The sequence below is a fragment of the Salvelinus alpinus genome, chromosome 2 (assembly GCF_045679555.1).
Source record: "Salvelinus alpinus chromosome 2, SLU_Salpinus.1, whole genome shotgun sequence".
Lineage (NCBI taxonomy): Eukaryota > Metazoa > Chordata > Actinopteri > Salmoniformes > Salmonidae > Salvelinus > Salvelinus alpinus.
In genome coordinates, this window is record NC_092087.1 from 101068468 (window position 1) to 101091465 (window position 22998).

Sequence of the window (22998 nt, forward strand, 5' to 3'; positions counted from 1 at the left end):
CAGAGTTACACCCAGCATCCGACTCAGAGTTACACCCAGCATCCGGCTCAGAGTTACACCCAGCATCCGGCTCAGAGTTACACCCAGCATCCGGCTCAGAGTTACACCCAGCATCCGGCTCAGAGTTACACCCAGCATCCGGCTCAGAGTTACACCCAGCATCCGACTCAGAGTTACACCCAGCATCCGGCTCAGAGTTACACCCAGCATCCGGCTCAGAGTTACACCCAGCATCCGGCTCAGAGTTACACCCAGCATCCGGCTCAGAGTTACACCCAGCATCCGGCTCAGAGTTACATCCAGCATCCGGCTCAGAGTTACACCCAGCATTCGGCTCAGAGTTACACCCAGCATACGGCTCAGAGTTACACCCAGCATCCATCTCAGAGTTACACCCAGCATCCGACTCAGAGTTACACCCAGCATCCGGCTCAGAGTTACATCCAGCATCCGGCTCAGAGTTACACCCAGCATTCGGCTCAGAGTTACACCCAGCATACGGCTCAGAGTTACACCCAGCATCCATCTCAGAGTTACACCCAGCATCCGGCTCAGAGTTACACCCAGCATCCATCTCAGAGTTACACCCAGCATCCGGCTCAGAGTTACACCCAGCATCCGACTCAGAGTTACACCCAGCATCCGACTCAGAGTTACACCCAGCATCCGACTCAGAGTTACACCCAGCATCCATCTCAGAGTTACACCCAGCATCCGGCTCAGAGTTACACCCAGCATCCGACTCAGAGTTACACCCAGCATCCGGCTCAGAGTTACACCCAGCATCCATAGTCATGACTGGTTTGAGTTACAGTGCCTTCAGAAAGTATTCATACCCCTTGACTTATTCCACATTTTGTTGTGTTACAACCTGAATTCAACATGGATTAAATAAATACAAATTCTCATTGATCTAAACACAATCCCCCATAATGACAAAGTGATGTGATATGTTTGCAAATTTATTGAAAATGCAATATAGAAATATCTCATTTACATAAGTATTCACACCACTGATTCAATGCATGCTGGAATCACCTTTGGCAGTGATTACAGCTGTGAGTCTTCCTGGATACGTCTCTAAGAGCTTTGCACACCAGGATTGTACAATATTTGCACATTATTATTTCATAAAATTCTTCAAGCTCTGTCAAGTTGCTTGTTGGCTTTGTGTTTTAGGTTATATACCCTGGGTGGTGTATCCATACACCCAGTCACTACAAAGATACAGACGTCCTTCCTAATTCAGTTGCCAGAGAAACAGATAACTGCTCAGGGATTTCACCATAAGACCAATGGTGACTTTAAGACAGTTACAGAGTTTAATGGCGGTGAAAGGAGAAAACTGAGGATGGATCAACAACATTGAAGTTACTCCACAATACTAACCTGACAGGGTGAAAAGAAGGACGCTTGTACAGAATACAAATATTAATCAAAAAGTTTGCAAAAAGGCACTAAAGTAAAACTGCAAAAAATGTGGCAAAGAAATTTACTTTATGTCCTGAATACAAAGAATACAAAGTGTTATGTGTGGGGAAATTAACAAAACACATCCTTGAGTACCATTCTTCATATTGTCAAGCATGGTGGTGGCTGCATCATATTATGGGCATGCTTGTCATCGGCAATGAATATGGAGTTTTTTTCAAATTAAAATAAAAAAAATATGTGTTCACTTTGTCATTATGATGTGTTGTGTGTAGATGGGTGAAACAAAAATCAATTGAATTCAGGCTGTAGCAAGACAAAATGTGGAACAAGTCAAGGGGTTTGAATACTGTCTGAAGGCACTGTATAATAAGGATGTATTTGATCCAACAACGTCTTGTTGTTGGTTCCCACTCTTTGTAGCTGTAACAATACAGCACAGAACATCATACAGTATTCAAGTGTAGAACTTCAGTAGAATGCCCCTTTGACCTTTTAACCTTCTGACCCTTAAACCCTTTTCTAAACCGGCTGGTAAATCATGTGTTAACAGTGGATTTACAAGTGGATATGACAAAAAATCTTAACTTGAACTTGATTGGTCGACTCCCCCAGCCCTCCTGCAGCAATTTACATAATTTGTATATCCTTCATTAAAAACAAAATATTTTGACTTTTATTTAACTAGTCAAGTCAGTTAGTTAAGTTATTAAGAACAAATTGTTATTTACATTGACTGCCTTCTTTTGGGGTTTCTGCAGTTCAGTGTTGTTGGCAGTAAATCAGTCACCAAAGATATGAGATGAAAGGTACGTTACGTGCAGGACTATGTAAATAAATAGTTCAAATGTTTTAAAATATATCATGCTCCATGGTGTCAAATAATCACTATTCAGATTAAAAGTCATCTATCAAGTAAACCCTATAATTATAATTTTAAAAAACTGCCCTTCATCATCTATTTTCTCAACCTGTAGTCTGAACATGTGGGAAACATGGTGGAAGAAGCTAGATGATTTGACATTTAAAGAGGCATTCCAAAGGATTGGAAACTACATCGTTATTTTTTTTAAACCGCCCGTTTTGGACTCAACGTGTCAATGTATGGCTCATAGACCGACATGCATTATAACCCACCTGCAGTCCTCTCCCAGCCGAGAAAGGCACAGAATCCTTACATGTTTACCTGCCACCAGGTACCCCATCGTTCATGTCGTTTACTGAGTGTGCGGATTGCTTGGCGACATGCGCTTACCATTAGTCAAATGAGACACTCGTGTTTGTTTGAGTCAGACGCTTAGTATTTTGAGAATTACTTTCACCGAACAACCCAGTCTCGTAACGTTGGCTGTTCATTAATGTGAAGACTGTTATATTATCAAATCAATTCTCTATGTGTAATTATTCCGTGATTAAACTAATCACGGAATAGAAATTAACTAGGAAGTCGGGGGCACCACGGGAAAATGTTGTTTATTAAAGAGTTACAATTTCCCGAATTGAACTCTCTTCAGATATTTTCATATCTTATCGATTAGTCACTTATTTATGTATTATTACCTCAGTCATATTAAAAATTTCACAAAACCCTTGGATATCTGCACGAACCCTAGCATAAATTATGAATCAGCGATATTCAAATTGGCATAATTATTTATTTACTAACTAACCGCATCAGAATTACATAAACACACACAGGATAGGTTATACATTGGTCACATGATACAATGAAAAGTCCAGAGGGGACTAAACCGATATGACGGCTTGGTAGACAAAGGAAAGGGGTGGGGACAGATAAAGAGTGGGAAAAACAAAGTGGACCCAGTTGATAACAGTTGATAACCACGCTCATGGAAATGCTAACCCTTTTTGCACATTCGAAAAAATGTATTGCAATTTACATATTTACGAGTGTATAGCTTTGTTGTCACTCTCTGTGATCGCCGGTCCGTCTGCTGGATAGTCGACAGAAAGTCTCTGGTTTGTCCACCAGAGATCAAAGTCTTTTGTAGTTGTAGCTTGTTATAATGGATACGTCAGGCGTACCAATGTTTGTTCGATAGTGAAATATTCTCCAGAATGGATCTTTCAGAGTACCATTCGTCGTTCGATCAGTCGCGTTTACCAGACTAAACAGCTGCAGACTGTCACTACTGCTCCATGCTCTACGGTCTCAATGGTTGATTATTCAGGTCTGTGTGTGGCTAGAACCACTTCACACACCGGCAGCAACCCGGGATGTTTTTGTCGAATGTAAATGTCTGTCCGAAATATAGAAGGGGCGTTCCATGACGCCAATGTAAATGTCTGTCCGAAATATAGAAGGGGCGTTCCATGACGCCAATGTAAATGTCTGTCCGAAATATAGAAGGAGGGGCGTTCCATGACGCCAATGTAAATGTCTGTCCGAAATATAGAAGGGGCGTTCCATGACGCCAATGTAAATGTCTGTCCGAAATATAGAAGGAGGGGCGTTCCATGACGCCAATGTAAATGTCTGACCAAAAGTTACTATGAAAAACAATTCTCATTTAGAACACTAAAATCAAATGTTATCTTTTGAAAAGTATTCTTGTGCTTAATCATTTTTTTTTTTTTACAACATTCAGATGCAAACCCCATAGTTGAGAAGTGGGTCTCCTGTCTAGTTGAGAAGTGGGTCTCCTGTCTAGTTGAGAAGTGTATACAAAACAAAGAAACAGTAATGTGGGTCTGCTGTCTTTCATGAGGTCACCAAATGAAACAAATTCGACATGGTCATTCCTTGATTTCCCACCGACCATTCGAACCGTCATAAAACTGTGGAGAGAGAGAGAGCGAGGGGGGGGGGGGGGTGGTCCCCCCCCCCCCCCCCCCCCAAGGGCACGTCTTGACACCATGACAGCATGATTTCCTTTGTTTGATCAAAATGATCCAGAAGAATAAGACCCAACGTTGCCATGATAACCCCGATGGCAGGGCATCACTGCCTGGTATGGCAAGTGCTCGGCCTCCGACCGCAAGGCACTACATAGTGTAGTGCGTATGGCCCAGTATATCACTGGGGCGCAGCTTCCTGCCATTCCTGCCAGCTTCCTGCCATCCAGGACTCCAGGCACCCTAGTCATAGACTGTTCTCTCTGCTAGCTAACTTAACTACCTAGCCAGCTTGCTAGCTTAACTACCTAGCCAACTACCTAGCTAAACTGCCTGTGTTTATGTGAAATCTCTCTTTCCACACTGGGAGCAGATGTAAGGCAACTCCCCAGTGTGTGGTCCATGGTCTTTCAGGTTCCCTAACTAGGTAATATCTTTCCACACTGGGAGCAGTGGAAAAGCTTCTCTCTTTCAAGGCTTCTCTGCAGAGTGTGTTAGCGCATGCTTTTTCAGGTATCTTGACTGTGTGAAACTCTTTCCACACTGGGAGCAGTGGAAAAGCTATTTTCCTGTGTGTGTCATCTCATGTGTTTTCAGTCTCCTTAACCTGGTAAAACCCTTTCCACAATGAGAGCATTGAAATGGATTTTCTCCTGTGTGTATTCTTGTGTGCTCTTTCAGATGTGATGACTGAATAAATCTCTTTCCACACTGGGAACATTGGAAAGGCCTCTCTACAGAGTGTGTTCTCTCATGTTTTTTCAGGTCCCCTGGTGAGAAGAATGTATTTTCACACTGGGAGCATTGATATGGTTTCTCTTCAGTGTGTGTTCTTTCATGCACTTTTAGATACCCTGATCGTCCGAAACCTTTCCCACAATGAGAGCATTGATAAGGCTTCTCCTCCCCTGTATGTATTCTCTCATGCTTTTTCAGGCCCCTTAACGTAACAAACCCCTTTCCACACTGGGAGCAGGTGTGAGGCTTTTCTTCTGTGTGTGTCCACTGATGTGTTTTTAAAGTCCATAACTGAGTAAAACTCTTTCCACACAGGGAGCAGTGGAAAGGCTTCTCTCCTTTGTGTATTCTCTTATGTTTGATCAGGCCCCCTAACTGAGTAAAACTCTTTCCACACAAGGAGCAGTGGAAAGGCTTCTCTCCTGTATGTGTCCTCTCATGAGTTTTCAGGTTCCCTATCCAGGTAAAATTCTTTCCACAATGGGAGCACCGGAAGGGCTTTTCTCCAGAGTGTATTCTTTCATGTTCTTTCTGGCTCCCTAACTGGGCAAAACTCTTTCCACAATGGGAGCAGAGGAAGGGCTTTTCTCCTGTGTGCATTCTCTTATGCATTTTCAGGTGCCATGATTGGGTAAAACTCTTTCCACAATCGGAGCAGTCGTGAGGCTTCTCTCCTGTGTGCCTTCTCTCATGCATGTTCAAGTGCCATAAACGGGTAAAACTCTTTCCACACTGAGAGCAGTGGAAAGGCTTTTCTCCTGTGTGTGTCCTTTCATGTCTTTTCAGGCTATATAACCTGGTAAAACTCTGTCCACAATGGGAGCAGTGGAAGGGCTTTTCTCCCGTGTGTGTCTTCTCATGTCTTTTCACGTGTAATAACCGGGTAAAACTCTTTCCACACTGGGAGCAGTGGTGTCGTCTTGCTGATGTCTCTGGCTCTGGTTCCTCTGAGTCTGGTCTTTCTCCTGCCAAAGACAAACCCAGAGTGTTTATTTAAATAGAGACCTCAATTAAACCTCCATATGATACAACTGTCTTGCTATGAAGTTTAATCTAAATCAGATCCCTCAACCTGGGGCCAGTAAAAAAATATGATTTAAAAAAAACAAAATTATGTCGAGTTCCAACTCGAATCTCGCCGTCATGGAATGTCATGTTTTTAGGCTGAGCAGAGCTCTATAATAATAGATAATGTCATGGTTACAGGCTGAGCAGAGCTCTATAATAATAGAGGACTACAGTATTTAAATCAATGTCATAGGCTGCATTTGATCCATTGATAATAATGTTTTGTTGGTGGCCCCACTCTTTGATGGTAAACATCTTACATTGTGGCTTTAAAGGGATATTGTGAGATTCTGGCAACTAGCGTTAGTGCACTGACTGGAAGTCCTATCCTGGTTAGAATTGGCTACTGAAACTACCTCTAACTTCCTTCACATCACCCGCTGAGACATATAAATGGTATTTCCCAGAGTTCATCTGACTCTGGGAAAGTAGATCAAAATGGATCCCTTTAACACTTCCTATACTGGACAAAAAATATGAATAGGAACACTTGTTTTTTATGAAGCTGAACATGACAGAATGAAACATTTTTGTAAAATCATATATTTATTTATTTTTATACAAATTATACTTCTCAAAAGGCAACGAATTGGTGGTATGGCCCAGTAGGCAATGTAAACCAACCATAGCCCTCCATTTACTTGTATCATTAAACATCATCAGCAGAAGGTGAACGTTTTGAATCCATTTTCACATTCATTTTGTTGGTAAAGCTTACAAATGGAATCATAACTCTAAAAGTAGCAGAGATCCCACTCTGTAACATTGATATGCCCGTATAGTATATTATGTTCAACAATATAGATCTATATATTTTAAAATGTGCTAAATCAAACCTGTTATATTTTCTATTTTTCAATATTCATAAATAACACTACACATATTCTCGTAAAGCTTCATATTACCATTGCTTTTCTTTGTATCACCTACAGATGAAACATTATGGAGCCTTAAAGGAGGCCTAGGTAAGGCCAAAATCTCAAAAATATTGTAACTTCAAGTAATTATTTCTCAATTATGCTTTAAGATACAAATGCCAAATATATGTCAACAATCCTTCCTCCAAAGAACTCTTCTATGGATTAAATGTTGTGAAAAATACAGAGTAGACCAGGTCTCAAAAAAGCCACTCTGGAAATTAAATGTAATGTACTAGAAGAGTATATTCTTAAAAAATATATATGTCTATTATTTAACAAAATCAAAAAGGGTCCTTCTTAGCCTACTAATATGTTGAATAAATGAATGTGAAAAATGCATCGCATTTCTGAATCTAGACATACTACATATTTTAGGGCACCTTATAAGGAGAATAATGACATCAAGATGTTGTCTGTATCATGTCTGGTTTACAGATCCCAGGTCTGACAGTATAATGACACCAAGATGTTGTCTGTATCATGTCTGGTTTACAGATCCCAGGTCTGACAGTATAATGACACCAAGATGTTGTCTGTATCATGTCTGGTTTACAGATCCCAGGTCTGACAGTATAATGACACCAAGATGTTGTCTGTATCATGTCTGATTTACGGATCATAGGGTCTCACAGAAGGGGTTGGGGTTCATTTGGAATTTCTGAATATTAATTCAATTCAACCCATTAATTGAAATTTGAATTTGAATTGGCTACACCCCACAATAAGCAGAATTTGAATTGAAGGAGAATGTAATTCAAACCAATTCAAAGAAATTCAGACATGAAACATTTTACCACTTATTACGACAAGGAACACAGACATCCTTTCAAATATTAGCTGGGTTAGAACTCAAACATGTCCAACAGGGTTTTGTTTGTATTTTTGCTATGAGATGTTAGGTTATAGGCTTTGCTCGATTTCCTTTTTCGAAGTTGATTCTGTTTGATTGATTGGAATCATCCTTGTTGGTCAGGATGTGTTGCACCTGTTGTCTCGCTAGTCAGTCGTTAGATTCACCTGTTGTCTCGCTAGTCAGTCGTTAGATTCACCTGTTGTGTCGCTAGTCAGTGTTAGATTCACCTGTTGTGTCGCTAGTCAGTGTTAGATTCACCTGTTGTCTCGCTAGTCAGTCGTTAGATTCACCTGTTGTCTCGCTAGTCAGTGTTAGATTCACCTGTTGTCTCGCTAGTCAGTGTTAGATTCACCTGTTGTCTCGCTAGTCAGTCGTTAGATTCACCTGTTGTGTCGCTAGTCAGTGTTAGATTCACCTGTTGTCTCGCTAGTCAGTGTTAGATTCACCTGTTGTCTCGCTAGTCAGTGTTAGATTCACCTGTTGTCTCGCTAGTCAGTCGTTAGATTCACCTGTTGTCTCGCTAGCCAGTCGATAGATTCACCTGTTGTGTCGCTAGTCAGTGTTAGATTCACCTGTTGTCTCGCTAGTCAGTCGTTAGATTCACCTGTTGTCTCGCTAGTCAGTGTTAGATTCACCTGTTGTCTCGCTAGTCAGTCGATAGATTCACCTGTTGTCTCGCTAGTCAGTGTTAGATTCACCTGTTGTCTCGCTAGTCAGTCGTTAGATTCACCTGTTGTCTCGCTAGCCAGTCGATAGATTCACCTGTTGTCTCGCTAGTCAGTGTTAGATTCACCTGTTGTCTCGCTAGTCAGTGTTAGATTCACCTGTGCTGACACAGCTGATATTTAAGAGCGGCTGGCCCAGCGCTCCAGTTGGCGTGAGAGATGTTGGAAGTGCTTTACCGCGGTTGAGCTCCTCCTCTTTGAGTGTGATCAAAACAAAGCCTTTCCCCTTGTTTGCTCCACTGGTGTTTACCTCCATATTATAAGCTGTGTTCTCCCCTGTGGTTTGATCTACTAGTGTTTACCTCCATATTATAAGTTGTGTTCTCCCCTGTGGTTTGATCTACTAGTGTTTACCTCCATATGATACGTTGTGTTCTCCCCTGTGGTTTGATCTACTAGTGTTTACCTCCATATTATAAGTTGTGTTCTCCCCTGTGGTTTGATCTACTAGTGTTTACCTCCATATTATAAGTTGTGTTCTCCCCTGTGGTTTGATCTACTAGTGTTTACCTCGATATTATAAGTTGTGTTCTCCCCTGTGGTTTGATCTACTAGTGTTTACCTCCATATTATACGTTGGTGTTGGTTTTAGTTTGGTTTGCCTTTTCTGGGACAAATGTAGTGGGCACTTATGGTGGGTGTCTATTAGGACCCTGATTCTTGTTGCTTTTTCAACTTCCAGCTGACACTCCCTTGAGTGTCTTTGAGAACCCCTAAAAGCCCACCTGTTTTCTACTGGTTGTCCAGGGCTTATTTGTTAGTTCCCCGTTTCTGTTGAGCGGTGATGTTTTTTTTTCTCTCTCCTTCGAAGCAGATTGTAGTCTAATCCAGTGGGGATCCCTCTAATCCAGTGGGGCGCGGGACTTTAAAGGAACTCAGTCCGGCTTTAAAACGTACTCTTGAAAGTTGTAATAGTAAAATACACAAAGTGCAATATAGAAATTGGGTACTGCACCATCAGTTCCTCTTGTCATGTCAGTCATTACATACCTTAGAAAGCTATTTATAATTAGTCAGAAATGTCCAGATCAACTAGCCCATGTCAGCTAACATATTTTTATATACCCCCCCCATATATTATTGTAATTTTCTAATCATTTGAATGCACATTAGACATTGCAAAATGTATAGAATTGAAGAAAATGTGCTTTAAAACTGCTACATTTTCTTTGCACCCCATGACAACATGTGTACTTTGAAACCTGCAAAATTCTCCACACCAAACAAGAGAGGTGTGAACAGTTTGTGTCAAGAACAGTGCTCGTGCCCATAGAAAGACATGGTGTGTGTGCGCAGGGAGGGGGCGCGGGATGTCCCCCCCCCCCCCCCCCCCGAGTGCCCCCCCCCCCCCCCGAGTGAAAACATTTGGGAACCCCTGGTCTAATCCACACACACCGTTGTTCTTACTTGATGACATTGAATCTGAATCTCCCTCTTCTCCTTCTCTCACAGTTCCACTCAGCCCTGGAGTTTTCCTGCAGTTCACCAGCCGCACAGACACCCTCTTCAGACCCCACATTGAGGCATTACCGGGAGAGGCACGACCTGGGGACTCGGGGAGAGGGGAGGGGTGTGGGAGAGATGGGTCCTGAAAACCACAAAAATAAAGACAATCAATTTAGGGTGGGAAAAACTCTCCTACCTGACAAGGAATTTAAAATTCTCAAAAGTCTTTGCAGTCTTTCCCTTGAATCCTCTCATTCTCTGGACCTCCTGCTATAAATGCATTGGAGAAGAATCCTTGAATCCTCTCATTCTCTGGACCTCCTGCTGTAAATGCACTGGAGAAGAATCCTTGAATCCTCTCATTCTCTGGACCTCCTGCTATAAATGCACTGGAGGAGAATCCTTGAATCCTCTCATTCTCTGGACCTCCTGCTATAAAAGCACTGGAGGAGAAAGTCCAAGAGGAGGAACCTCTATTTACCAAGTACATTTACATACAGTGAGCTCCAACAGTATTGGGACAGTGACACATGCTGTTGTTGTTTTGTCTTTGTAGTCCAGCACTTCGGATTTGAAGTTATACAATGACTATGAGGTTAAAGTGCAGACTGTCATGTCTAATTTGAGGGTATTTTCATCCATATTGGGTGAACCGTTTAGAAATTACACAACTTTTTGTACAATGTCCCCCTGATTTGGTAGTGTTTCAGATACTTTTGTGCCAAATATAATGGTAAATAATGTATTGTCATTTTGGAGTCACTTCTATTGTAAATAAGAATAGAATATGTTTCTAAACACTTCTACATTAATGTGGACGCCACCATGATTACGGATAATCCTGAATGAATGGTGAATAATGACGAGTGAGAAAGTTACAGAAGCTACAAAAATATCAACCAAAAGGCACATAGTTAGTGTTCATGAATTTATACTATAAGCCTATATCCTATACTCACACCACCCTCCCTCTGCGCTGGCTTGTGCTTCTCTGGAGCCGACTCCGCCTCCAGTCTGTTGCTAGGAAACCAATCGTTGTCCTTCATGTCCCGTTCTCCGTTGCAGTGAATGGCGTCGACATCACCACCACCAAGCTGTCTGGGACTCATGGGTGCCACGCTAGATTCTTCCTGTATTTGTCTGATGTCCTCTTTCAATGTAGAGCTCTGGGAGGGCCAGAAAAGAGCATATTGCTTTGTTTTGGGCTCTGTAAAGGGAAGAGTTTGACTATCGGTTAAAAAAACAGTGGGTGTAGCTTGCTCTCTACCGTCATATGATTTCAGACATATCACTCACTCATCATCCTAGGATCTTCTGTCGGAGAGCAATTGACGAACGAACTCTGAATACAAACTACACTAAAATGGAGGTCACCAGAATGCCTATTTAAAACCACACATCGGTTCAACAACTGCATAGTTTGTGCCCCTGTTTTTAAGACAGTACTCACTTGTGTTAATCGGATCTTCAGTCTCCTCCTCTTTCACTCCAAACGGTTGCTCCTCTTCTTTCACTGTGACAGCCTCTATCCCCTCTTCCTTTTTCACAACAAACGGTATTTTCTCTTCTTTCACATCCTCTTCTTCTTTCAACGTGATAGCCTCCATTTTATATTTTTTCATTCTGAATGCTTCCTCTCCTTTCACTGTAATATCATCATCTTCCTCTTTTACGACAACGTTCAGCCTAAGAGCTTCTTTCTCCATCCAGCAGACCTCTTCAATAGCAGGGGGGGAGTAACTTTGTGAGTTCATGGTCGGGGATGTTAGCTAGCTAGCATTATCGACTACCCTGGTGCTAGGCTCCGTAGCAAATTTAGCAAGCGAATTAAGTTTAAATCAACTAGTACATACGTTAACAGAGCTGTGTTTAAAACACTGGGATTCGTGTAGTTACACAATTATTCAGAGCTTCAATGTTTCGAATTCATGTTGGCTAGCATGCTACCGAGGTGGTTGAATCAGTAGCTCTGTTGTTGTTGAAGAAACATCCGGTGCCGTCCACAGGATTATACGTCACGCAAGAAGCGCCACCTAAAATACTCACATCGCCATCTGTTGACTGGAGTGGGTAACGCAGTTTAGAAGAAATATTCACTGCATTATTTATTCTGGCAAACAATGTCTGAATGACATAACAAATCATTCCAAATAAGCAAATTTGTTTTCTCTTTTGTTACAGCCAATACATTCCTCTAAGTCATGGATATGAATATGTGCATACTGAAAATATACTGAATACATACTGAATATATACTGAATACATACTGAATATATACTGAACACATCAAATCAAACTTTATTTTATTCTATTTTTTCAAACTTTTTTGCGCCAATTACAACAAGTGTAGACATTACCGTCAAATGCTTACTTACAAGCTCTTAACCAACAGTGCAGTTCAAGAAGATTTAAGAAAACATTTACCAAATAAACTAAAGTAAAAAATTAAACCAAATAAACTAAAGTAAAAGTAACACAGTAAAATAACAGTAACGAGGCTATATACAGGGGGTCAATGTGCGAGGGTACAGGTTAGTCGAGGTCATTTGTACATGTAGGTAGGGGTGAAGGTAGTATGCATAGATAATAAACAGCAAGTAGCAGCAGTGTACAAAACAAATGGAGGGGGTCAATGTAAATAGTCCCGTGGCCATTTGAGTAATTGTTCAGCAGTCTTATGGGTAGAAGCTGTTAAGGAGCCTTTTGGTCCTATACTTGGCGCTCCGGTACCACTTGTGGTGGCAGGAACCTCGGCCTCAGTGATGTACTGGGCCGTACGCACTACCCTTTGTATTTTATTTTATTATTTAACTAGGCAAGTCAGTTAAGAACAAATTCTTATTTACAATGACGGCCTACCGGGGAACAGTAGGTTAACGGCCTACCAGGGAACAGTGGGTTAACTGCCTTGTTCAGGGGCAGAACGGCAGATTTTACCTTGTCAGCTCGGGGATTCGATCTAACAAGCTTTCGGTTACTGGCCCAACGCTCTAACCACTAGGCTACCTACCGCCTTACGGCCAGATGCTGAGCAGTTGCCATACCAAGCGGTGATGCAACCACTCAGGATGCTCTCGATGGTGCAGCTGTTGAACATTTTGAGGATCTGGGGAGCCATGCCAAATCTTTTCAGTCTCCTGAGGGGGAAAAGGTGTTGTCGTGTCCTCTTCACGACTGTCTTGGTGTGTTTGGACCATGATTGTTCGTTGGTGATGTGGACACCAAGGAGCTTGAAACTCTTGACCCGCTCCACTACAGCCCCGTCGATGTTAATGCAGGCCTGTTTGGCCCACCTTTTCCTGTAGTCCACAATTAGCTCATTTGTCTTGCTCACATTGAGGGAGAGGTTGTTGTCCATCATTGTCGGTGATCAGGCCTACCACTGTTGTGTCGTCAGAAAACTTAATGATGGTGTTGGAGTCGTATTTGGCCACTCAGTCGTGCGTGAACAGGGAGTACAGGTGGGGACTAAATACACACCCCTGAGGGGCCCCAGTGTTGAGGATCAGCGTGGCAGACGTGTTGTTGCCTACCCTTACCACCTGGGGGCAGCCCGTCAGGAAGTCCAGGATACAGTTGCAGAGGGAGGTGTTTAGCCCCAGGGTCCTTAGCTTAGTGATGATCTTTGTGGGCACTATGGTGTTGAACGCTGAGCTGTAGTCAATGAACAGCATTCTCAATGGGGGTTTCTTTTGTCCAGGTGGGAAAGGGCAGTGTGGAGTGCGATTGAGATTGCGTCATCTGTAGATCTGTTGGGGCGATATGCAAATTGGAGTGGGTTTAGGGTATCCAGGAGGATGCTGTTGATGTGAGCCATGACCAGCCTTTCAAAGCACTTCATGGTTACCGACGTGAGTGCTACGGGTCGGTAGTCATTTAGGCAGATTACTTTCGCACAGGGACTTTGAATATATAATGTTAGAATAGGAATTGAATAGGAATTATTTTCACATCTAGATGTGAACATACTGGGTCCATACTTATAAAACATTATAACATCATACATTATAAAAATGTTAATTCTCCATCTCAAAATCTGTATCAGCCAATTAAAATCCTCAACGTAGTTACACATGATGTTGCTGTTCCAGAAGCTGTTTTTGGTCATCAGGAAATGATGGCGGAGACATTATGTACGAAAACAAGTAAAGATCAGTGTAAAAACCCCCAAAAAGTAGCAGAATTAGTCAGGAGACCGTAAAATGGCCTCTATCCACTGCAGCACCATCTTTTCATAAAAACCTGAAAAGATGTCTGGAAAGATTTAGAATGGGCCCTCAGATCCTCCAAAAGTTGTACAACTGCTCCATTAAGAGCATCTTGACTGGCTGCATCATCACTTGGTATGGCAACTGCTTGGCATCCGACCGCAAGACAATACAGAGGTTGGTGAGGACTGCCCAGTACATCATGTTCCCTGCCATCCAGGACCTCTATACCAGGTCGTGTCAGAGGAAGGCCCAGGAAATTGTCAAAGACCCCACCCACCCAAGCCATAGACTGTTCACTCTGCTACCGCATGGCAAGCGGTTCTGCTACTCTATTTATTATCTATCCTGCCTAGTCAATTTTACCCCTACCTAATACATATTACCTCAATTACCTCGTACCCCTGCACATTGGTACTGGTACTAACTGTATATAGCCCCATTATTACCTGGTGCCCCTGCACATTGACTTAATACTGGTACTCCTTGTATATAGCCTCATTACTACCTGGTACCCCTGCACATTGACTCAGTACTGGTACTCCTTGTATATAGCCTCATTACTACCTGGTACCCCTGCACATTGACTCAGTACTGGTACTCCTTGTATATAGCCTCATTACTACCTGGTACCCCTGCACATTGACTCAGTACTGGTACTCCTTGTATATAGCCTCATTACTACCTGGTGCCCCTGCACATCGACTCAGTACTGGTACTCCTTGTATGTAGCCTCATTACTACCTATAGGCTCTTTATTGTTATTTTTTGTGTTACTATTTTCTATTTACTCATTTTCTTACTTTTTAACTCTGCATTGTTGGGAGAGGGCTCGTCAGTAACCATTTCATGGTTAAGGCCTGTTGTATTCGGTGCATGTGTCAAATACAATTTGATTTGATGTTTACATAGTTGGACGTGATCGAACACTTTTTCATGAAAGCATCCTGGGGCACTTGTTAAGGTAAGTGACATCATGAACTCGACCAAGTACCAGGATAATTTAGCCAAAAACCTGGTTGCCATCTGCCAGTAAGCTGAAACTTAGCCACAAGTATACTGAACAAAAATATAAATGCTTCACGCAACAATTTCAAAGATCTCACTGAGTTACAGTTCATATAAGGAAATCAGTCAATTTAAATAAATAAATTAAGCCCTAGTCTATGGATTTCGCATGACTGGGAAACAGATAACTTTTTAAAAATGGGCCTCACAATGGGCCTCAGGATCTCGTCACAGTATCTCTGTGGGTGCAGCAATGGGTGGGCCTGGGAGGGCATAGGCCCACCCACTTGGCAGCCAAGCCCACCCACTGGGGAGCCAGGCCCAGCCATTCAGAAGGAGTTTGTCCCCACAAAATGGCTTTATTACAGACAGAAATACTCCTCAGCACCCCCCACCCTCAGACGATCCCACAGGTGAAGAAGCCGGATGTGGAGTACCTGGGTTGGCGTGGTTACACGTGGTCTGCAGTTGTGAGGCCGGTTGGACGTACTGCCGAATGCTGTAAAACAACGTTGGAGGCAGCTTATGGTAGAGGAATTAACATTCAATTCTGGCAACAACTCTGGTGGGCATTCCTGCAGTCAGTGTGCCATTTTTACGCTACCTGTGTTGTGTGACAAAACTGCAGATTTTAAAGTGGCCTTTTATTGTACCCAGCACTTGGTGCACCTGTGTAATGATCATGCTGTTTAATAATCAGCTTCTTGAAATGCCACACCTGTCAGGTGGATGGATTATCTTGGCAAAGGAGAAATGCTCACTGACAAGGATATAAACAAATTTGTGTGCACAATTTGAGAAAAATTAGTTTTTTGTGCATTAACATGGTGTGTGATTTTGAAGGTGATCAATTACACCTGAGCTAATTTAGGATCGCTATTACAAGGTGGACACAGATCCGACCAAGCTACTTCAACTTAAATGTTTTTATTGATTTAAAATAAATAAAAAAATCTAAAATATTGTTTTCACTTGGAAGTTGCGGGGTAGTAAATGTAGATCAATGGAGAAAAAATAAATATTTGAATGCATTTGAATTACAAATCAAAACAAATCAAATTGTATTTGTCACATGCGCCGAATACAACAGTGAAATGCTTACTTACGAGCCCCTAACCGACAGTGCAGTTAAAAAAAATACAGATAAGAATAAGAGATAAAAGTAACAAGTAATTAAAGAGGAGTAACAAGTCATTAAAGAGGAGTAACAAGTAATTAAAGAGAATTCCAGGCTATAAGGCAACAAAAGGTGAATCATTTGAAAGGCGTTGCAGACTCTCTATAGGTACGATACGTATAAGACAATGGACTCTGTGTTTTCTGTTGGACTCACGGGGCTACATTTATTCTATATGCTATTTTCTCCATTGTTTATATTTGTGTTGGTGGCTCACTCTGACATTTGTATCTTACAGAGTGTGACTTTAAGGGAATACTGTGTTCACATCTAACAGTGTGTGACTTTAAGGGAATACTATGTTCAGAGATTATGGCTTTAAAGGGGCAATCTGCAGTTGCTACATCCATTGTTGGACTGATACATTAATGATATGTACCCATTGTTTCTTCAAAAATATAACTGATTTGTAAAGCTGGCATCCTATGGACTTATACATTAATATGTATATATTGATTCTTGACGAATATTACTGAGTTGTAAAGGTGGCATACAATGAAGGCGCCACGTTGAAAGTCACGGGGGTCACGGGGGGGGGGGGGCAACTCCATATGCCCCTTTAAAGCCACACTCTATTAGATACAAATGTCAGAGTGAGCCACCAAAGCAAATATCAACAATGGAGAAAATAGCATGTAGCACTTGATTATGTGTAGTGCTGGAGGAATGACACAAACAGATGTAAACACACACAGAAAGAAAACACAGCCAGAGTTTGAAAATGATAATTTAATCACAGAGCATCTACATTCGAACATACAAACTCTACTTTCAAGCTGACATACTCCATATTCAGTTCATGTGTTTAAATAAAAAACGTAAAAATTTATTTTGGAATGCACTTTATACAATTTGATTTCATGTGGCTTAAACAAAAGCACAATTTCTCAGTCAAAAATATGAGACAAGTGTGGGAGCAGTATGTGTGTTCTCTCATGAACTTTAAGTCCATTTGATGTGTTATACTCCTTTCCACACTGTGAGCAGTGGTAAGGCTTCTCCCCTGTGTGTGTTACCTCATGGTCTTTCAGGTGCCCTAACTGGGTAAATATCTTCCCACACTGGGAGCATTCATAACGTTTCTCTCCGCTGTGGATTCTTTCATGCTTTTTCAGTTGCTGAAACAAGGTAAATTTAATTCCACAGTGGGAGCAGTGAAATGTCTTCTCCCGTGTATGTCTTTTCTCATGCCTTTTCAAGTACTGTAAATTCCTAAAACTCTTTTCACAATGTGAACAGCAGAAAATCTTTTCTACGGAATGTGTTTGCTCATGGTTTTTCAGGGACCCTGATGTGGAAAAACTCTTTCCACACTGGGAGCAGGGGTAAGGCTTCTCTCCCGTGTGTGTCCTCTCATGTGATTTCAGGTCCCATAACCGGGGGAAACTCTTTTCACACTGGGAACATTGGTGGGGCTTCTCTCCTGTATGTTTTCTTACATGATCTTTCAGGGTCCCTAAAGAGGTAAATCTATTTCCACATTGAGTGCAGTGGTAAGGCTTCTCTCCTGTGTGTATTCTTTCGTGTGATTTCAGGCTTCCTAACCTAGAAAAACTCTTTCCACACTGGGAGCAGTGGTGTCGTCTTGCTGGTTTCGACGTCTCTGGTTCTGGTTCCCCTGAAGGACTCTTCCCGCTGTCAGAATGAAAGTCTAGTCTCTCTCCTGCCAAAGACAGACAGTATTTAGTAAACAGGGAGACCTGGGCCCATATTCACAGAGCGTCTCATAGTAGGAATGCTGATCTGTCCATACAATCTCATTCATTATTATATAAAAGTCAATACTGATGCTAGTTCAGCACGCTTTGTGGATACGAGCCCTGAATAAAACATCCACATTATCTAACTGTCTTCTCTGAGGTTTAATCCAGACTAGATCCCTCAATAACCTGAGGTCATTTAAAAAAAACATTTAATCGAGAGTAATCAAATGAGCAATGTGATCCTGCATGGTCTTAATTCTGTCCACTGAAAAGGCAAGATTTCAACCAAATGTCATGAAATCAGATATGAGTTGGTTGTAATTAAAGGATATATGATGCGGTATCATAGAGATTTCAATCAGATCAGTCTGTCTTACCTTATAGCTAAAATATGAAAGACCTAACAACACCATTGAGATTTTAAAAACAAACGACGCAGAATTTCAATCCTGTTTGTAAGATTTCAAATAGGATCAAAATCAAACCTTTTGTCTTGATCAATGACCAAGATATGTCTGTCTCATGGTAGGGTGGGGTATGACTGGCAGAAAGGGTCAACTTTGATCTGATTCTAGACACTCTCATCATCCTATGACCTTCATTGAAGAGGTATTGACGAGCAAACTCCAAATATCAAACCGATATCTAATGCAGGGGGTCTCCAGCAGGTCATAGGTCGCCAAACAATAACGAAAGTAAATGCTATTTTTCATGTGTTCCACCGCAAACAGTCATAAACAAATCTCACAAGTACCTACAAAGCATTGCATGGGTTTGCTCCTACCTATCTTTCCGATTTGGTCCTGCCGTACATACCTACACGTACGCTACAGTCACAAGACGCAGGCCTCCTTACTGTCCCTAGAATTTCTAAGCAAACAGCTGGAGGCAGGGCTTTCTCCTATAGAGCTCAATTTTTATGGAATGGTCTGCCTATCCATGTGAGAGATGCAGACTCGGTCTCAACCTTTAAGTCTTTATTGAAGACTCATCTCTTCAGTAGGTCCTATGATTGAGTGTAGTCTGGCCCAGGAGTGTGAAGGTGAAAGGAAAGGCACTGGAGCAACGAACCGCCCTTGCTGTCTCTGCCTGGCCGGTTCCCCTCTCTCCACTGGGATTCTCTGCCTCTATCCCTATTACAGGGGCTGAGTCACTGGCTTACTGGTGCTCTTCCATGCCGTTCCTAGGAGGGGTGCATCACTTGAGTGGGTTGAGTCACTGATGTGATCTTCCTGTCCGGGTTGGCGCCCCCCCCCCCCCCCCCCCCTTGGGTTGTGCCGTGACGGAGATCTTTGTGGGTTATACTCAGCCTTGTCTCAGGATGGTAAGTTGGTGGTTGAAGATATCCCTCTAGTGGTGTGGGGGCAGTGCTTTGGCAAAGTGGGTGGGGTTATATCCTGCCTGTTTGGCCCTGTCTGGGGGTATCGTCGGATGGGGCCACAGTGTCTCCCGACCCCTCCTGTCTCAGCCTCCAGTATTTATGCTGCAGTAGTTTGTGTCGGGGGCTAGGGTCAGTCTGTTAAATCTGGAGTATTTCTCCTGTCTTATCTGGTGTCCTGTGTGAATTTAAGTATGCTCTCTCTAATTCTCTCTCTTGGAGGACCTGAGCCCTAGGACCATGCCTCAGGACTACCTGGCCTGATGACTCCTTGCTGTCCCCAGTCCACCTGATCATGCTGCTGCTCCAGTTTCAACTGTTCTGCCTGCGGCTATGGAACCCTGACCTGTTCACCGGACGTGCTACCTGTCCCAGACCTGCTGTTTTCAACTCTCTAGAGACAGCAGGAGCGGTAGAGATCCTCTGAATGACCGGCTATGAAAAGCCAACTGACATTTACTCCTGAGGTGCTGACCTGTTGCACCCTCGACAACCACTATGATTATTATTATTTGACCCTGCTGGTCATCTATGAACATTTGAACATCTTGGCCATGTTCTGTTATAATCTCCACCCGGCACAGCCAGAAGAGGACTGGCCACCCCTCATAGCCTGGTTCCTCTCTAGGTTTCTTCCTAGGTTTTGGCCTTTCTAGGGAGTTTTTCCTAGCCACCGTGCTTCTACACCTGCATTGCTTACTGTTTGGGGTTTTAGGCTGGGTTTCTGTACAGCACTTTGTGACATAAGCTGATGTAAGAAGGGCTTTATAAATACATTTGATTGATTGATTGAAGTAGCAGACACAGCAAGCTCCCAGCTACTATCTAAACAACACAACATTGACATTATCCCCACCCCTGGTTAGACACTATTGGCTTAAAAAAAGCCAAACCTTACACAATATCTGCCAATTCATTTCCAGAAATATTGCCCCTGTCTGTGTGGTACGTGTGTTTGTCTATCACTTTGTCTGAAGCCAGTTGATGTCATAACCGTCTTGTGGGTTGATGGAAATACTTTTCCCAAAATCGTATAAATGAAATGTTAACTGCAAAGTAGGCTTACCTGGCAGAAGTATATCCGGAGGGAGTGTAACTTGCCTACCTGGTTAAAAAAAGGTGGGGGGGGGAAGAAAAAAAAGTTATATCCATTATTTGTTATTTGCATAACTTTGTCATGAAATGAGCAGCAGCAGTACAGAACCATCGCTAGACCGGCTCATTAGATGGAACATTCCTCACTCGCTCGACAGGCAATTAAAGGGCCAGATGAACAATTAAAGGGGATGTCAGTTTCTTTCCAGACCTAAAAAAAATATTATAATGTGATTTAACCATTGACATATTCTCAGAACATCCAGTTTCGTTGTTTCTCTATAAAACAATTTTGAATGAAAAAACGAAATCTAAAACCAGAAAAGTAAAACAGAGAAAACATATTTTGGGAAAGTAATAAACAAAATCACAGATTTTATAGGGCCCCCCTTAGAGTTGTTTATTAACCATTATTTTACCAGGTATATTGACAGAAAACATAGTGCACTACAATCTCTTGTACACTAAGGACCAGGGGAAGAGTTGGCAACATAGTGTACAAGAGAAAGTAGTGTACTATGTTATCAACTCTTCCCCAGGTCCTTAGTGTACAAGAGAAAGTAGTGTACTATGTTATCAACTCTTCCCCAGGTCCTTAGTGTACAAGAGAAAGTAGTGTACTATGTTGTCAACTCTTCCCCAGGTCCTTAGTGTACAAGAGAAAGTAGTGTACTATGTTGCCAACTCTTCCCCTGGTCCTTAGTGTACAAGAGAAAGTAGTGTACTAAAGACACGGGAAGGGTTGCAGTTTCCCCAGTGTTTTTGACCACACACCGCTCCTGGACAGGAGAAGGGCAGCTTCCCCTGTGGTTTTACCCACGTGAGAAGAAGAATGTGCCTAATTGAAAGCTAGAAAAAAAATTAAGACTGTACTCACTGGTGTTCATCAGATCTCCAGTCTCGTCTTCTTCCTCCTCCTCCAATGTGACAGTAATCTCCCCCTCTTCCTTCATTTCAAAACGATGCTCCTCCTCTTTCACTACAAACACGGCATCCTCCTCTTTCTGTTCATCCCCCTCCTCTTTCACTCCGAGAGCTTCTTCCTCTTCTTTCACTGTAACATCCTCTTCTTCTTTCAATGTTGAAGCGTCCTCTTCCTTTACTGTAACATCCTGTTCTTCTTTCACTGTGATCGCTTCCTCCACGTCCTCTTCTTTTACAGTAAATTCTTCTTCTTTCACGTAAATGTTCAGCCCTGGAGTTTCTTTCTCCGTCGAACAGACCTCATTTTCTTTAGCAGAGGAAGAGTAGCTTAGTGAGCTCATGGTCGGGAACGTGAGCTAGCTAGCTAGCTATTTAGCATTAGCGACTAGCCTAGTGCTGGGCTAACTTAACAAGCCAGATAGCTGACAACGTAAATATGAGCTTAAATGGATTAACTAGTACATACATATACAGTGTGTTTTAAACACTGTGATTAATATACACAAAATTAGTCCAAAGAGCTTCAATGTGTCATGTTTGCTAGCGAGTTACCGAGATGTTTGTTGAAGAAACCCCCCGTCCCGTCCACTAGAGTTTCCGTCACTCGAAAAACATCACCTGAAAGACTCCCATCGCCATCTGCTGACTGGAGTTGGAAACGCAGTTTAACAAACAAAAATAATTCTGGCAAACAACGTCAAAACAAATAATTGTAAAAATAACCAGACGTGTTTTCTCTTAGTTCTTACAGATAATAATTTGCTCTAGGCAGACGTAGAATCTGAATCGTATGGCTGCTAGTGGAGCGCGGGTCAGCTGATTGTTCACCCGCAATGATAATAACCAATCCGCAACCGCCCGACTCCATGTGAAAAAGTGTTAAATCTGAGGCACGTACACGACTCTAACCCGCTAATATTAGGAAATACGCCGTAGACTACAGTCAGATAAATAAAATAATTGACAGGGAGTGCATGATTTTTTTTGTTGTTGCCTGATCGAGATGTTTCTGCTTATAATTCTCGACATTTTCGGACGCTATTTGTTAGGCTAGTCAACTTGTCTATAATTAGATACATCAATTCAAATACAATCACATACACATATTTAGCAGATGTTATTGCGGGTGTAGCGAAATGCTTGTGTTCCTAGCTCCAACAGTATATTTGTATCTAATAATTCACACATCTAAAAGTAAAATAATAGAATTAAGAAATATATAAATATTAGTTAGAGCAAATGTCAGAGTGGCATTGACTAAATACAGTAGAATAGAATATGGTACATACATATGAGATGAGTAAAGCAGTATGTAAACATTATTAGAAGTGACTCGTGGCCAGAGATTCCATGTCTATGTATGTAGGGAAGCAGCTTCTAAGGGTTTGAGTAGCCAGGTGGTAGCTGGCAAGTGATGGCTGTTTAACAGTCTGATGGCCTTGAGATAGAAGCTGTTTTTCAGTCTCTC

At 42.1% G+C, this 22998-nt stretch overlaps 2 protein-coding genes across 3 annotated transcripts; both read right to left on the minus strand.

Annotated features, from left to right (window-relative positions):
* Positions 1–4293: 4293 nt before the first annotated feature.
* LOC139546654 (oocyte zinc finger protein XlCOF6-like) lies at positions 4294–12019 on the minus strand. Its single transcript, XM_071355282.1, has 4 exons — positions 11488–12019; positions 10997–11244; positions 9987–10179; positions 4294–5990 (listed from the first exon to the last, which is right to left on the minus strand). Exons 1-4 carry the CDS (start codon positions 11789–11791, stop codon positions 4849–4851), a joined length of 1887 nt encoding a protein of 628 aa, XP_071211383.1. The 5' UTR covers positions 11792–12019; the 3' UTR covers positions 4294–4848.
* Positions 12020–17144: 5125 nt separating this feature from the next.
* LOC139547086 (zinc finger protein 771-like) lies at positions 17145–22379 on the minus strand. Of its 2 annotated transcripts, XM_071356142.1 has the most exons (3): positions 21484–22372; positions 20578–20616; positions 17145–18093 (listed from the first exon to the last, which is right to left on the minus strand). In XM_071356142.1, the coding sequence occupies exons 1-3, from the start codon at positions 21869–21871 to the stop codon at positions 17318–17320; spliced, it is 1203 nt and encodes a 400-aa protein (XP_071212243.1). In that variant the 5' UTR covers positions 21872–22372; the 3' UTR covers positions 17145–17317. The 2 variants fall into 2 exon arrangements, with proteins under 2 accessions (XP_071212243.1, XP_071212247.1); XM_071356146.1 differs by lacking the exon at positions 20578–20616 and having other exon boundaries at positions 21484–22379.
* Positions 22380–22998: the final 619 nt, after the last annotated feature.